At 44.6% G+C, this 14,445-nt stretch overlaps 1 protein-coding gene across 1 annotated transcript in view; it reads right to left on the bottom strand.

Annotated features, from left to right (window-relative positions):
• The window catches only part of LOC120051593 (collagen alpha-1(XXVII) chain B-like), a 203,848-nt gene that overhangs the window by 115,660 nt on the left and 73,743 nt on the right, over positions 1-14,445 (bottom strand). Inside the window, exons 10-11 of the mRNA XM_038998511.1 lie at positions 11,311-12,701; positions 7,570-7,623 (exon numbers count right to left, since the gene is read on the bottom strand). Coding sequence (XP_038854439.1) covers positions 7,570-7,623; positions 11,311-12,701 — 1,445 coding nt within the window. The remainder of the gene's footprint in view (positions 1-7,569; positions 7,624-11,310; positions 12,702-14,445) is intronic.

The following is a 14,445-nucleotide window of genomic DNA, read 5'->3' as shown; positions in this document are numbered from 1 at the left end:
GAGGAGAAAGAAAGAGAGAGAGAGAGAGATACAGAGAGAGTGAGAAGACAGAGAGAGACAGAATGGTGGAGAGACAATATCGTTAGAAGTAGACACACATGCAGAAAGTAACAGGTTAGTTTACACATGGTGCAAGTAATCGGAAGGTAGAGATATATGGAGATATGAGAAGAATTACTCAGGCTATCCTTCAGCCATGCAGTGTGTGGCCTGACATGGGAGGAGTGATCCTCTGTTCTCTCCTGAGTCCTGATAGTATTCGCAGTGATCCCTGTAAAAAGAGGCCTTTGGCTAGCATGCAAGGGAAGACCTCTGCCCTGAGTGTGTACATCACACACACACTCACACATCAGCTCATGCCTAACACATTCGTCACATGCACACACACACACCCATACACACACAAACACACCTGACTCTCTCACCTTGGTCTGGGCCTGACCAGGTTTATAATGTGGACCAACGATTTTTAAAGGGGTGACGCGTAGAGTGTTATATTCTTTAATAATAATAATACTTTACTAATAATTATTTTATTTTAAGCGCTTTTCAAGACACCCAAAGTCACTTTAAATACACAAGAAAATCAGCAATAAAATCACACATTAAAATAAGTAAGTACAGTGCATTCGGAAAGTATTCAGACTCCTTGACTTTTCCCACATTTTGTTACGTTACAGCCTTATTCTAAAATGTTTTAAATTGTTTGTTTTTCTGTGCCTGGACACAATACTGTCTCGGAGCTCTACGGACAATTCCTTCGATCTCATGGCTTGGTTCTTGCTCTGACATGCACTGTCAACTGTGAGACCTTATATAGACAGGCGTGTACCTTTCCAAATCAATTAATTGAATTTACCACAGGTGGACTCCAATCAAGTTGTAAAAACATCTCAAGGATGATCAATGGAAACAATTTCGAGTCTCATAGCAAAGGGTCTGAATACTGAATACTTATGTAAATAAGGTATTTCTGTTTTTGTTTCGTTTTTTTAAACCTGTTTTCACTTGGTCATTATGGGGTATTGTGTGTAGATTGATGAGGAAAATGTATTATTTAATCAAAAGTGAATACATTCTGAATGCACTGTATATTCAAAGTACACTAAACATTAGACAGAATAAAAAATGGAGAAGACTAAACAAGATGACAGGCTAACCAGGGAAGTGAATTAGACAGAGAGTAAAAGCTAAGACAACAGATAATCAGGTAAGCCTGTATGGAGAGGTGTGTCTTTAGTGTGGACTCGAAAATGCGTATCGATTGTGAGGTTCTGACATGGAGAGAGAGGGAGTTCCAGACTTGGGAGTCTGCACTGCTAAAAGCAGTTTACAGCCCATTAATACAGAACAGACATTCTAACACACTCTGAGGCCAAACGGATCGGAGAGAAACATGACGCCTGGAGCCAGATGACTAGAAGTCAGATAACAGACTTCTCAACGCTCGATTGTGCTCTACAACACAAGTGTTTAGAAATAAAAGGGGAGAGAGTATGTAGATCACATGAAATGACATCAAGGAAGTAACATAATGAAACTGTTAAATACAGTTAACTTAATATTGCAGTGGTTGGTTTTTCCTGGAAGAAAATGTGTGTGTACTGTATAAACAATACCCCAAATGTTATAAACAGTGAATGGAATGCCAGTACAGTGCTGAACGGCACTACGATCGACCTGCATCAGCATTCTGTCAGAACCCAATTATAGGCAGCTCCCCTTGGAAAGAACAGCAAAGACCTGATTTGGACCCAGGAACAATCATTTTGACATCCTCTTCAGTGGCACTACCAGGCTTCACTACACTCAGTTTCACTTTCCTTTCTACAGTCTTTTCTTCATGACACAGTGAGCGTAATAATTCAATTAGCAATCATGCTAATGCCCTTCCCTCACTCCATTCGAGGCCTACTGCAGCTACTGCACTGCTAGCTACTGAACTACACAATATACCACCTTCACACTGCCCCTGCTGCCTGCACTGCACCGAGGGTCAGTTCCCTACCACAAAGCCCCCTTTGACTGCAGCCCAGGCACCAGGCCTTTCCCTATAGGGCTGGGTGATATCCTCCTCAGGCAGGGCTTTCTTTGAGCGCTAGCCGGCTAGCCGCCCGCAGGCTTGACGACTGGGCTGAGGAACGCAGGTGTGACGCTATCACGTGTCTGAAAAGGAAGAGGTGGAGGAGGTAGTGGTGGAGGTGGTGAGACTGTCTACCCAGAGTCAGACATGACACCTCTCTGTCAAGAAGAGATAGCGCTTAGCGAGCTCAGCAAGCTAGTGAGTTTGCTCACGTTCACACAGCACCGACTGCCACCAACGCTACTACCTACAGAAGCTGAGCTGTGAAGATAAATGGGGGATAGTTGTACGTCTAGACGGCTCGCGTGTGCTCTCTCCCTGTGTGTTGAGCGACGGTTGCTGGATTACATATCACGTCTCTGTGTCAAAGGTGAAAGGTCAAATGAGGTCGACTTGCTTCAGTCCTGTGAAAACCGTTTCCATAATCAGTATCCACCTTCCAGAGCAATCAAGGACCGTTTCAGAAGGTGTACGAGGGCCATAGAAAAGAAGCGCCGTCTTACTGCAACGCCATTGCACTATTTCAACGGCGGATCGTGTCTTCGTCCAGATCAGAAGAATCAAAGTGGTTCCTTTGTGTTTCTGTTTGCTGAGCCAAAGAGAAGAGATATCCAGATCCACTTGACAGGCGGGCAGAAACTCAACCACTTACTTTAGCCCATCATACAGTCTTAGAGGGCGAATCTTAACTTTCACTTTAAGTCACATTTTCACTTAGTCATGCATTGATGTCAATTGGAGGCTAAGTGAACATTTGAGGATTTGACCGCCCCATACGGTATAAGATATTGCACCGCCAAATCACTCAAGGATCCTTCATTCCATAGTGAATTGTAGTGAGTGGTCTCAGGCTCTTGATCATGAATGAACTGTATGGAGGTAGTGTACTGGAGGGAGGTGGTAGTGAGCACTAGGTTAGCTCTTAAATGAATTTAATAAGATGGGGACAAAGCCCTCTTTCTTCAGTTAAAGTGATTGGGTTCCCACAGCCTACCCCTCTGAGGCCTCGTCCCAGCCCCCAGCCCAGAGACACAGGGCAGGCATAGTAGCACAGTCTCACAGAGTAGGCAGGTACCTTAGCTCCTGCACACGCACATACAGTACAACCTAGCCAGAGGGCATCTGTCTCTTTCTTAACTCACTTCCTGTACTCCATCCTTGACATCTATTTATCCCAAACACAGAAGACACAGTATCTTGTTTTTCAAAAATAGAAAATCCCCGACAAGCCAAATAAGAGAAGAGCTGATGCTCTATCTTACATTTCTACTCTTGATCCACTGATCAACTAGTTTCCTGTGATACTGATAGAACTCTGCTGGGGGTGGATTTAGTCCTGCTTAAAGTCTTTACTGAGCATCTATTTTAATATGACATGGCTTAGATGGGTTAACATGGGTTAGATTGAAAGTGCGACAGCTACAGAGAAAAGCATTGCCCTATGAGGTCACAGAGAGTCTAACCCCGACAACAACAACAACCGTCAGAAAGAAAAAACATCAACACGTTTCTGTTCATAATAACAAACAAACTCCTACACTGTTCTCAAACGCAGTCAACGATTGAAAAAGAGGTCCCCAAGTGGAGAAGACTGGCAATAGCGAAGGATTCGATTTACACCGCCAACACACTGAAGATACTCATACAAGTAGAAGTACCTAACATAGAAGCTAAGTGAAAATGAAGCACTAGCACTGTATAAATACCTGATAGTATGGTATTTTCATACGAATCCAGAGATCTTTATCTCAGTTTTGCATAACGTACTCATTCTTTAACACCTGAATTGCTCCTATATTCCCCATACCTTGAAGACCTTATGTGATGAACTCAATGACTAGGTTTCACTCACTCATTTGACTTTGGTGCCATTGACTATCATAGTGTTACAGCTATTTCTTGTTCTCCAGCTTTAGAGGCATACTTTGGCAGCAGACGAACAGTGTGATCAGAGCCAATGGAAACTAAACCTAGGATGATTTATGCTCCATAATCCAAAGATGTTATTGAGTACTTAATCATAATGCTCAAAAAGCCCGTCTGTTTCAAGTCACTATTAATCAAATTAAATCAAATCAAATGTTATTTGTCACATGCGCCGAATACAACTGGTGTTGTAGACCTTACAGTGAAATCCTTACTTACAAGCTCTAACCAACAATGTGGTTAAAAAAATACCTTAAAAAAAATACGAATAAGAAATAAAAGTAACAAATAATTTAAGAGCAGCAGTAAAATAACAATAGCAAGGAAATATACAGCGGGAACCGGACGTGAATGTGCGGGGGCACCGGTTAGTCGAGGTAATTGAGGCAATATGTAAATGCAGGTAGAGTGATTACAGTGACTATGCAAAGGGGGGGGGGGGCAATGCAAATAGTCTGGGTAGCCATTTGATTAGATGTTCAGGAGTCTTATGGCTTGGGTGTAGAATCTGTTTAGATTTGGCGCTCTGGTACCGCTTGCCATGCGGTAGCAGAGAGAGCAGCCTATGACTAGGGTGGCTGGAGTCTTTGACAATTTTTAGGGCCTTCCAGTGACACTGCCTAGGATAAAGGTCCTGGATGGCAAGAAGCTTGGCCCCAGAGATGTAATGGGCCGTTCGCACTACCCTCTGTAATGCCTTGCGGTTGGAGGCCAAGCAGTTGCCATACCAGGCAGTGATACAACCAGTCAGGATGCTCTCAATGGTGCAGCTGTAGAACCTTTTGAAGGATCTGAGGACCAATGCCAAATCTTTTCACTCTCCTGAGGGGGAATAGGTTTTGTCGTAACCCCTTCACGACTGTCTTGGTGTGCTTGGACCATGTTAGTTTGTTGGTGATGTGGACACCAATTAACTTGAAGCTCTCAACCTTCTCCAGTACAGCCCCGTAGATGAGAATGGGGGCGTGCTCGGTCCTCTTTTCCTGAAGTCCACAATCATCTCCTTTGTCTTGATCAAGTTGAGGGAGAGGTTGTTGTCCTGGCACTACACAGCCAGGTCTCTGACCTCCTCCTTATAGGCTGTCTCGTCGTTGTCAGTGATCAGGCCTACCACTGTTGTGTCATCGGCAAACTTAATGATGGTTTTGGAGCTGTGCCTGGCCATGCAGTCAAGAGTGAACAGGGAGTACAGGAGGGGACTGAGCACGCACCCCTGAGTGGCTCTGGTGTTGAGGATCAGCGTGGCGGATGTGTTGTTACCTACACTTACCACCTGGAGGCGGCCCGTCAGGAAGTCCAGGATCCAGTTGCAGAAAGAGGTGTTTAGTCTCAGGGTCCTTAGCTTATTGATGAGCTTTGAGGGCGCTATGGTTTTAAACGCTGAGCTGTAGTCAATGAATAGCATTCTAACATAGGTGTTCCTTTTGTCCAGGTGGGAAAGGGCAGTGTGGAGTGCAATAGAGATTGCATCACCTGTGGATCTGTTAGGGCAGTATGCAAATTGGAGTGGGTCTAGGGTTTCTGGATTAATGGTGTTGATGTGAGCCATGCTCAGCTTCAAAGCACTTCATGGCTACAGACGTGAGTGCTACGGGTCAGTAGTCATTTTGGCAGGTTACCTTAGTGTTCTTGGGCACAGGGACTATGGTGGTCTGCTTGAAACGTGTTGTTATTACAGACTCAGACAGGGAGAGGTTGAAAATGTCAGTGAAGACACTTGCCAGTTGGTCAGCACATGCTCGGAGTACACGTCCTGGTAATCCGTCTGGACCTGCGGCCTTGTGAATGTTGACCTGTTTAAAGGCCTTACTCACATCGGCTGCAGAGAGCGTGATCACACAGTTGTCTGGAACAGCTGTTGCTCTCATGCATGTTTCAGTGTTACTTGCCTCGAAGCAAGCATAGAAGTATTTTACTTCACCTGGTAGGCTCGTGTCACTGGGCAGCTCTCGGCTGTGCTTCCCTTTGTAGTCTGTAATAGTTTACAAGCCTTGCCACATCCGACGAGTGGCAGCTCTACTCTTTAGCTCAGTGCGGATGTTGCCTGTAATCCATGGCTTCTGGTTGGGGTATGTACGTACAGTCAATGTGGGGACGACATCATCGATGCACTTATTTATGTAGCCAGTAACTGATGTTGTGTACTCATCAATGCCATCGGAAGAATCCTGGAACATATTCCAGCATCTGCTTCATCTGAACATTGTTATTGACCGAGTCACTGACTCTTCCTGCTTTAATTTTTGCTTGTAAGCAGGAATCAGGAGGATACAATTATGGTCAGATTTGACAAATGGAGGGCGAGGGAGAGCTTTGTATGCGTCTCTGTGTGTGGAGTAAAGGAGGTCTAGAGTTCTTTTCCCTCTGGTTGCACATTTACAATGCTGGTGGAAATTTGGCAAAACGGAACTAAGTTTCCCTGCATTAAAGTCCCCGGCCACTAGGAGAACCACCTCTGGATGAGCGTTTTCCCTGTTTGCTTATGGTGGTATACAGCTCATTGAGTGCAGTGTTAGTGCCAGCATTGGTCTGTGGTGGTATGTAGACAGCTACAAAAATACGGATGAAAACTCTCTAGGTAGATATTGTGGTCTACAGCTTATCATGAGATACTCTACCTCAAGCAAGCAAAACCTTGAGACTTCCTTAGATATCGTGCACCATCTGTTGTTTACAAATATACATAGACCACCACCCCTTGTCTTACCAGAGGCTGCTGTTCTATCCTTCCGATACAGTGTAAAACCCACCAGCTGTATGATGTTCATTTCGTCGTTCAGCCACGACTCGGTGAAACATAAGATATTACAGTTTTTAATGTCCCGTTAGTGGAATAATCTTGTACATAGGTCATCGATTTTATTTTCCAATGATCGCATGTTTGCCAAAAGAACGGATGGCAGTGGGGTTTTACTTGCTCGCCTAAGAATTCTCAGAAGGCAGCCCGACCTCCGCTCCCTTTTTCTACGTCTTCTCTTTACGCAAACGACGGGGATTTGGGCCTGTTCCCGGGAAAGCAGTATATCCTTCACGTCGGACTGGTCGGACTCGTTAAAGGAAAAAGCTTCTACCAGTTCGTGGTGAGTAATCGCTGTTCTGATGTCCAGAAGTTATTTTTGGTCATAAGAGATGGTAGCAGCAACATTATGTACAGAATAAGTTAGAAGATAAGTTACAAACAATGTAAAAAAACTAACAAAATAACACAGTTGGTTAGGTAGGAGCACGTAAAATGTCAGCCATCCTCTCCAGCGCCATTCTAATGGTGTTATTTGTATGTATTGATGTTGGAATATAGACAGTACAATGGATCAGACAAGGGAACAGGATCCACAGAGCTTAGCATAAAGAATGTAGCAAGCTATAGTACGTGATTCTGAATGGAAAGAAAGAGTGAAGGATGGGAGATTTTTTTAATGAAGCTTGTCTGTCATTTGTTATAGTGCATAGGTTCTCAATCTTTTTCATTTCGAGGTTCACTGAAACTCCCACTTCCTGGTTGAGAATTACTGTTTGAGTGTACACCAAGAGAATCAGGAATACAACAAAGAGAAACTCACCCGTGACCCACTCTTCCCTGGCATCCCTGGTTTCCCAGGAGGTCCTTGAAGTCCCTGGAGAGGGAACATAAAAGATGTCAATGAATTAAAGCAGGAAGTAAGAACACTAACCAACTGTTTACAAGAAAGGGCTTGAATTGATTGATTGAATCCACGTGGGAAAACAGTGCTTGAATAAAAAGAGTTGTGAAAGAACTTGAGAGTTGGAAATGTAACATGCAATCCACATGATGACATGTCATTGCTAGGTAAGCTAATTGCCTTCATTAGCCTTAATTAAGTTGGCAGTAAAACACCTCTCCATCCACCCAGTACTGCTATACTTGGCAGCCTCAAAACCTATTTTCAGAAATTGCATATCGAAACAAGGCTTCGTTCTTTTCCTTGCCATTCTGTGTAGGCTATTACATTCAGTACAGCTTAGGTCTTTGGTTTAAATGTTGGCAGAGTCGCTGAGAGTGTATTGTTAAGCCTGCTACGGCTCACTCCCACTGAAACCAATATTTTACCAGTTCCAAAACCACTACAGTGCTTGGATATGGAAGTGTGAGTCATTGTGCTGGGAGCAAGCAGGGGGTCCTGGCCTGGACGGTGGACCAGGGCCTGCGTTGCTCGGGTCCAACCACAGCCACTCTTGTTAATTACGGGCATCAGCTAGCTTTAAACCAATTACACACATGGATTAGCCCAGCTCTCAAAGGTCATTGCTAATGAGGGGTCAGCCTCTACAAATCCAAGCAGTGCAGACTATTGGTTTGAAATGTTAGGTTTGGTTCTCATTTCCACATTTCCACTAGCACCAGGCTCATAAAAACACAGAGGAAAGAGGAAATGAAAAAAAAACAGCTTAATATGACATTCGGTTTTGTTAACATACAGTAGGAACTTAATGGTGTACATATAACATACTTGCTCTGGAGAAGGCTTGATATTTCATAGAATTGTTGATATTTGGACACTTTAACTACCCTACTAGGACTTTAACTTCTACTAACTTTTTGGGGGGGCTTTTTTTCGGAGCTGGAGCTGAGTCTGAAAATGCACCACAAGACTACTACAAAGACTTCTTTAAACAGACATTAAACAGACAAGTCTCTATCGAACAAGCCTGTAAGTACCCATTGAGGAGACCTGTTCTCGGAGAGTGCTGCTGGAGTACAGTGCTGAAAGAAGACTGTTTATGCTCTGGTGTGGTCCACAGTTAAAATGACACTGACAGCTTGAATATATCAACGACCATTGTGGGCTATGCCAGGACCCATGTGTAGCCGCACAGATGCCAGGCTTGCACTGCAGTGGGGTTCAACAGTGTTTGAAGACTACAATAGTCAGACTGGCGGTCACAAACTCACACGTGAGTAAGGCCCTCAAACGAAGATTGGCGACAGTTCTATCAAAATTCCAGTAAATTTGTAGAATTGCACTGCCATGAAGAATGTCCACTCTATAATTCTACTGACACGAATAGAAACAAATTGTAGTTGTGGGATTTTTCCGTTCTAAATTATAGAGTTATTCTAGCTGGTGAAAACAGACCTGTGTTTCATAGCAGTGGAACTTGAAAGGCATTCTTACACATTATCATGCCAGAAGAGGAGACACACACTAGGCCTAGATCCTGGTAACGTCAACCTTGACCAAGCATGAGGAGGATGGATCCAGCTCTGCATCAGCTAGCTCTCCAATAAACATGTTTCTCACAGCTTTAGGTGGCTATGACGTACATAGCAGTGTGGATGCCCTCACTGCAGAAGTACGAGCGAGGCTCTTTGGGCCTCAGTTAACAATGGAAAATGTGGGGGAAAACGTCATCAGTACCCAAGGCCAGTGAATTTCTTCACAGCAGGGCCTGCATAATGTGCATAAATTTATTCAATATAACAAGTAACAGCCATTATATATATATAATGGCTGTTACTTGTTATATTGAATAATATATATATATATACATCCAAAAATGAGCTATGCCATACTTTGAGTACAATGAATGGTCTGAAAAGGTCTGACAAAAATATCTGAGATCAATATTTGATTTAGCTTTGAACAGAGTTAAGGGCAGACATTGACATAGTAGCCCAAGCAAGTGTGATCAACTACTACATCAACATAAAACATTGTGAGAAGATTTTTGGTCGCTTTGGATCTTGACGCCACAATATAATACATGAAAACATCTGAAATAGTCTATGATGAAGGCCAAGAAGTGTCTGAAATGACTGATAACTCACATTTCATGAGATCTTTCAAAAACAAGCAAAGCCTCAAGCCTGCAATCACATCTGGGCACCATAACATTGCAAGGTTCCAACAAGAACAAATGACCTACACGCTATGAGCTATCAATGGTCTGTTACGAGCTGGACAGTCATGCTTGTTATAGTTTTGAAAGCTGTTCAAACATCTGACATGAGTCATAAAAAGGTAATTTCTTAATACAATGTGAGTTTGCTTTCTTGGAAATCCATAATTTTCATTGATTTCCCAAGACGAGAAAGACACTTCCCAAGACACCACAACCTCCACCACAACCTCCACTACAACCTCCACCACAACCTCCACCACAACCTCCACCACAACCTCCACTACAGGCGTGAAATCCCAACACAGGTTTAACTCAACAAAATGGACCAGAATCGTTATTTTAACACACTCAACAAATCCCATTCCAATCCCAACCACCAAACCAAGCATTCCTTGCACTTCATATTAGAACCCCAAGCACTTCATGCGACGTATGGTTGGTTCCGAAGCTGTCAAATGTTTCCGAGGTGCTTCATCCACCATGACCTTTGAACCTGCTCTAAAGGTCTCCATTCTTCCTACAGTCACACACCCTTCTGGGAGGAATCTCTCACCCCGGCGTCAGGCCCTCAGTTCAGACACACAGACCACTGGCTGGCGGGGCCCTTCTGTGGGCCCGACTATTTCTACCCATCCCGCTAAAAAGGAAATCTCACATTAGCAAGCAACACTCTGAAGAGTAGCTAGCACCGGCCCACAAGCCATTTATACTTGATAAGGGGGGCGCTAGCGAGCAGGCTATAGGGTAGGTCACATTTTGTTGAGCTCCTGCTGAATTACTAGATAGAAGAATAAAAAAAAAAGACATACTGTAGATGAAGCCTATGCAATGTGTTCCAATAAACTGAACAGATGCAAAACTGAAATCCGGTTAACTATTAAAAGTGACACTTCTAAGTGACACCACACAGACAGGGCTCAGGGGGGCACTTCGATGTCTGTAACCCATGGAAGGACTTCATGTCAGGGGCTTTTTAAGAGGGCTGAACCTACTCCACCCACCCAACCCCCTACCGCCTCGCCATCCACAGAGCGACTTAGCGTCAAGCTCCCTGCTTGTTTAACATAATGGGTGGAGAAGGGATTTCGGGGCAGAACAGTACAGAACAGCTCCCAAAGCTCAGTGTGAAATATATCAGGAGTTTAAAACATCAGCCTGCTGCCACACATGCCAGGCAGGTTAGGAGTCCCTCCTGTACATTAAATTTATACATACTGTACATACACACACCAGTGGAGGCTTCTGAGGGGACAACGGCTCATAATAACATCCAGAACGGAGCAAATGGAATGGCATCAGACACCTGGAAACCATATGTTTGATGTATTTGATACCATTCCAATGATTCCACTCCAGTCAGTACCACAAGCATGTTCTCCCCAATTAAGGTTCCGCCAACCTCCTGTGACACACATCTCTATTTAAAAACATGTTCTTACCACTGGTCCCGGTTCTCCCTTTAGTCCAGGTGGTCCCGGCCCAGCCAGCAGTGAGAACTGGGTCGGTTCCAGGTCCCAGGTTTGGAAGCCATCTGTGGCAGGCGGAGTGACAGAGATAAACAAGGTGGGTTTGACAGCCTCCACACTGGTCACTCTGGGCTCCGGTTTCTTTGCAGCCAGCACGGTCAGCTGCTTTCTCTGGATGTAAAGGATGGAGGTGTTTGAGTTTGAAGAAGAGCCTTGTTTGGATGCTGCCGTGGTTTGGAGGTCTGGCTTCTTCTTTAGTGGCCGGGCGGTGGTGTAAAGGGTTGGTGCAGCAGCCAATCTGCTCCCTGTGGGTTTTGGGGTTTTAACACCAGGTTCCACCGCCATGCTCTTTTTAGCACTGCTGTCGCCACGGGATGTTGGCTTTGGGGATGTTTGTGTTCCGCTGGTCCGGAGGGGTACAGTAACAGTTTGAGTCTTGGCCACTAAGGGGTGCTCTAATCCTGGCCTGGCCATTGTCGGGGCGACAGTCGCAGGAAGGGACAGGGACATAGTTCCAGACTTTGGTGTGACAAAACTCTCACGCACGGAGAGGGTTGGCGCCACTGTGGGGCGGTTGGTCGGGACAACAAGCTTAGTCCTGGTTCTGTCCCCAGTCAAGACCAGACTAGGACTCTGGACTTTCCTGGTTACCTCAGTCGACAGCAGAGGAGTGTTGAGGGTGACAGTAAAGTTTGGGTTGGAGGGGATCAGAGGTAGCAGGGGTGGGAGATTTACAGGCCTGTAGGTGTCGGCCTCCCTGCAGTGTTTCTTTATGTACTTACAATAGTTATGAGCTGCCTTGGCAGAGGGGTAAATATCAAACTGGCAAATGGCACCCTCAAACTGCACTGAGTTCTGGGCCCTCTTACCCAAGAGGAAAGAGCCCTCGGGATCCAGGGCCTCCTCTTTTTTAGAATGCAGATCTGCATGTACACTAGTCTTCCCACAAGAAGTATATAACGAGACTCTCTGGCCTCGGATGTCCAGGGCCAGGCTGTGCCACAGGCCATTGTGAACGTCATAGTCAAAATGGACAAAGTCCTTCTGGCCAACGTAGACCAGGACCTTCCCCGGGATGAACTGGACCCCCAGCTGCAGTCTCTTCCTCTTGGACAGGACGGTGAAGAGGAAGGCGCTGTTGATGCGGTGGGAGCTCAGGCTGAGGATCAGAGAGAGGTTGGTGGTGGGATAGGAGGCAGTGGGGAGGATGGAAGACAGGGGGGCCTGGATCCGGGCCCGCTGGGTGAGGATGACCCCAGACTTAAAGGGGATGACCCCCTGGGGAGCAGCACGGGCCCCTGAGGATGATGAACCCCCTCCGGTCCTTGTCCCTGTGAGCCCCAGCTGCTGTAAGACGTCCACATCTACAGAGAACAAGAAGAAACACACCATCAGACACATCACACAATGGCCATATCTACAGAGAAAGAGGACAGAGACACACAGATCACAGAAATCCCACCATGTCTACATCTGTAGACAAGCAGAAGAAACACACCATCCGACAAATCACACAATGTCACATATCTACAGAGAACCAGAAGAAACACACCACAGATCACACAATGACCACATCTCATACAGTAGGAGTGCAAAACCTATCCAGACAGTCTAGACAGAGAATGGAAGTTCAATAGGGTTAAAAAGTGTTCCAAAACTAGCGTGTTTTAGACACAAAGACTCAACATCAGGGTGCTTATAGACAGTTCACAGATGATGTCAGATTACTGGTTGCAAAGGTGTGATGTGACAGCAAAGTGGCATGGTATTTATCATGATGTTTGTCTTTTCTGTCTGCCCTCACGAAAGAAGGAGTGAGTAATAATGATGTGGACTTGACGTTCAGCCATCTTTACAGGATTTCTGAGAGACAGAGAGCCTCTTCTGAGTTGCAAAATGTAAATAACGTGTTTGGTTTAATTCAGTAGTGGCATTCAAATGTTGTCAAAGTCATAGACTGGCAATATGGTCCATCAATCACGGCACGCTTTAAGCAAAACAACAGTGAAGATGCAGGGAAAATCTGAGAAGTATAGTTTGATTGTGAACAATGCATTAATTTTCTGATACCAGACATCACTCATGCACTAAAATAGATGGAGAATGCCTTTCTGATACCTTGTGGACAGTGTTCATTGTATTCAAGTACAGCTGCAGGATCAACTCATTTTATAGTCTTATAGTCCATGGGCCAAAGTTATTTGTGGAATTTCTTTCCTTCTTAATGCGTTTGGGACAATCAGTTCTGTTGTGACAAGGTAGGACATTAGACTGGTAAAAATCTGTCCTTGGTCTGATGAGTCCAAATTTTGGATTTTTGGTTCCAACCGCCGTGTCTTTGTGAGACGCAGAGTAGGTGAACAGATGATCTCCGCATGTGTGGTTCCCAATGTGAAGCATGAAGGAGGTGTGGTGATTGGTGGTGCTTTGCTGGTGACATGGTCTGTGATTTATTTAGAATTCCAGGCACTCTTAACCAGCATGGCTACCACAGAATTCTGCATCGATACGCCATCCCATCTGGTTTGCACTTAGTGGAGCTATCATTTGTTTTTCAAAAGGACAATGACCCAACACACCTCCGGGCAGTGTGAGGGCTATTTGACCAAGAAAGAGAGTGATGGATTGCTGCTTCAGATGACCTGGCCTCTACAATCACCCAACCTCAACCCAATTGAGATGGTTTGGGATGAATTGGACCGCAGAGTGAAGGAAAAGCAGTCAACAAGTGCTCAACATATGTGGGAACTCCTTCAAGACTTTTGGAAAAGAATTCCAGGTGAAGCTGGTTGAGAGAATGCCAACAGTGTGCAAAGCTGTCATCAAGGCAAAGCGTGGCTACTTTGAAGAATCTCAAATATAAAACATATTTTGATTTGTTTAACACTTTTTTGGTTACTACATTATTCCATGTGTTATTTCATAGTTTTGATGTCTTCACTATTATTCTACAATGCAGAAGAAGAAAAAAAGAAAAAAAAAGAAAAAACTCTTGAATGTGTAGGTGTGTCCAAACTTTTGACTGGTACTCTATATATATATATTTCCATACTATGAAATAGGAATAATACTGTGAAATTGGGAAAATTATGATAATTCCCTTTTAGT

The sequence above is a fragment of the Salvelinus namaycush genome, chromosome 1 (assembly GCF_016432855.1).
Source record: "Salvelinus namaycush isolate Seneca chromosome 1, SaNama_1.0, whole genome shotgun sequence".
NCBI lineage: Eukaryota > Metazoa > Chordata > Actinopteri > Salmoniformes > Salmonidae > Salvelinus > Salvelinus namaycush.
This window is presented reverse-complemented; position numbering and strand designations above follow the sequence as displayed.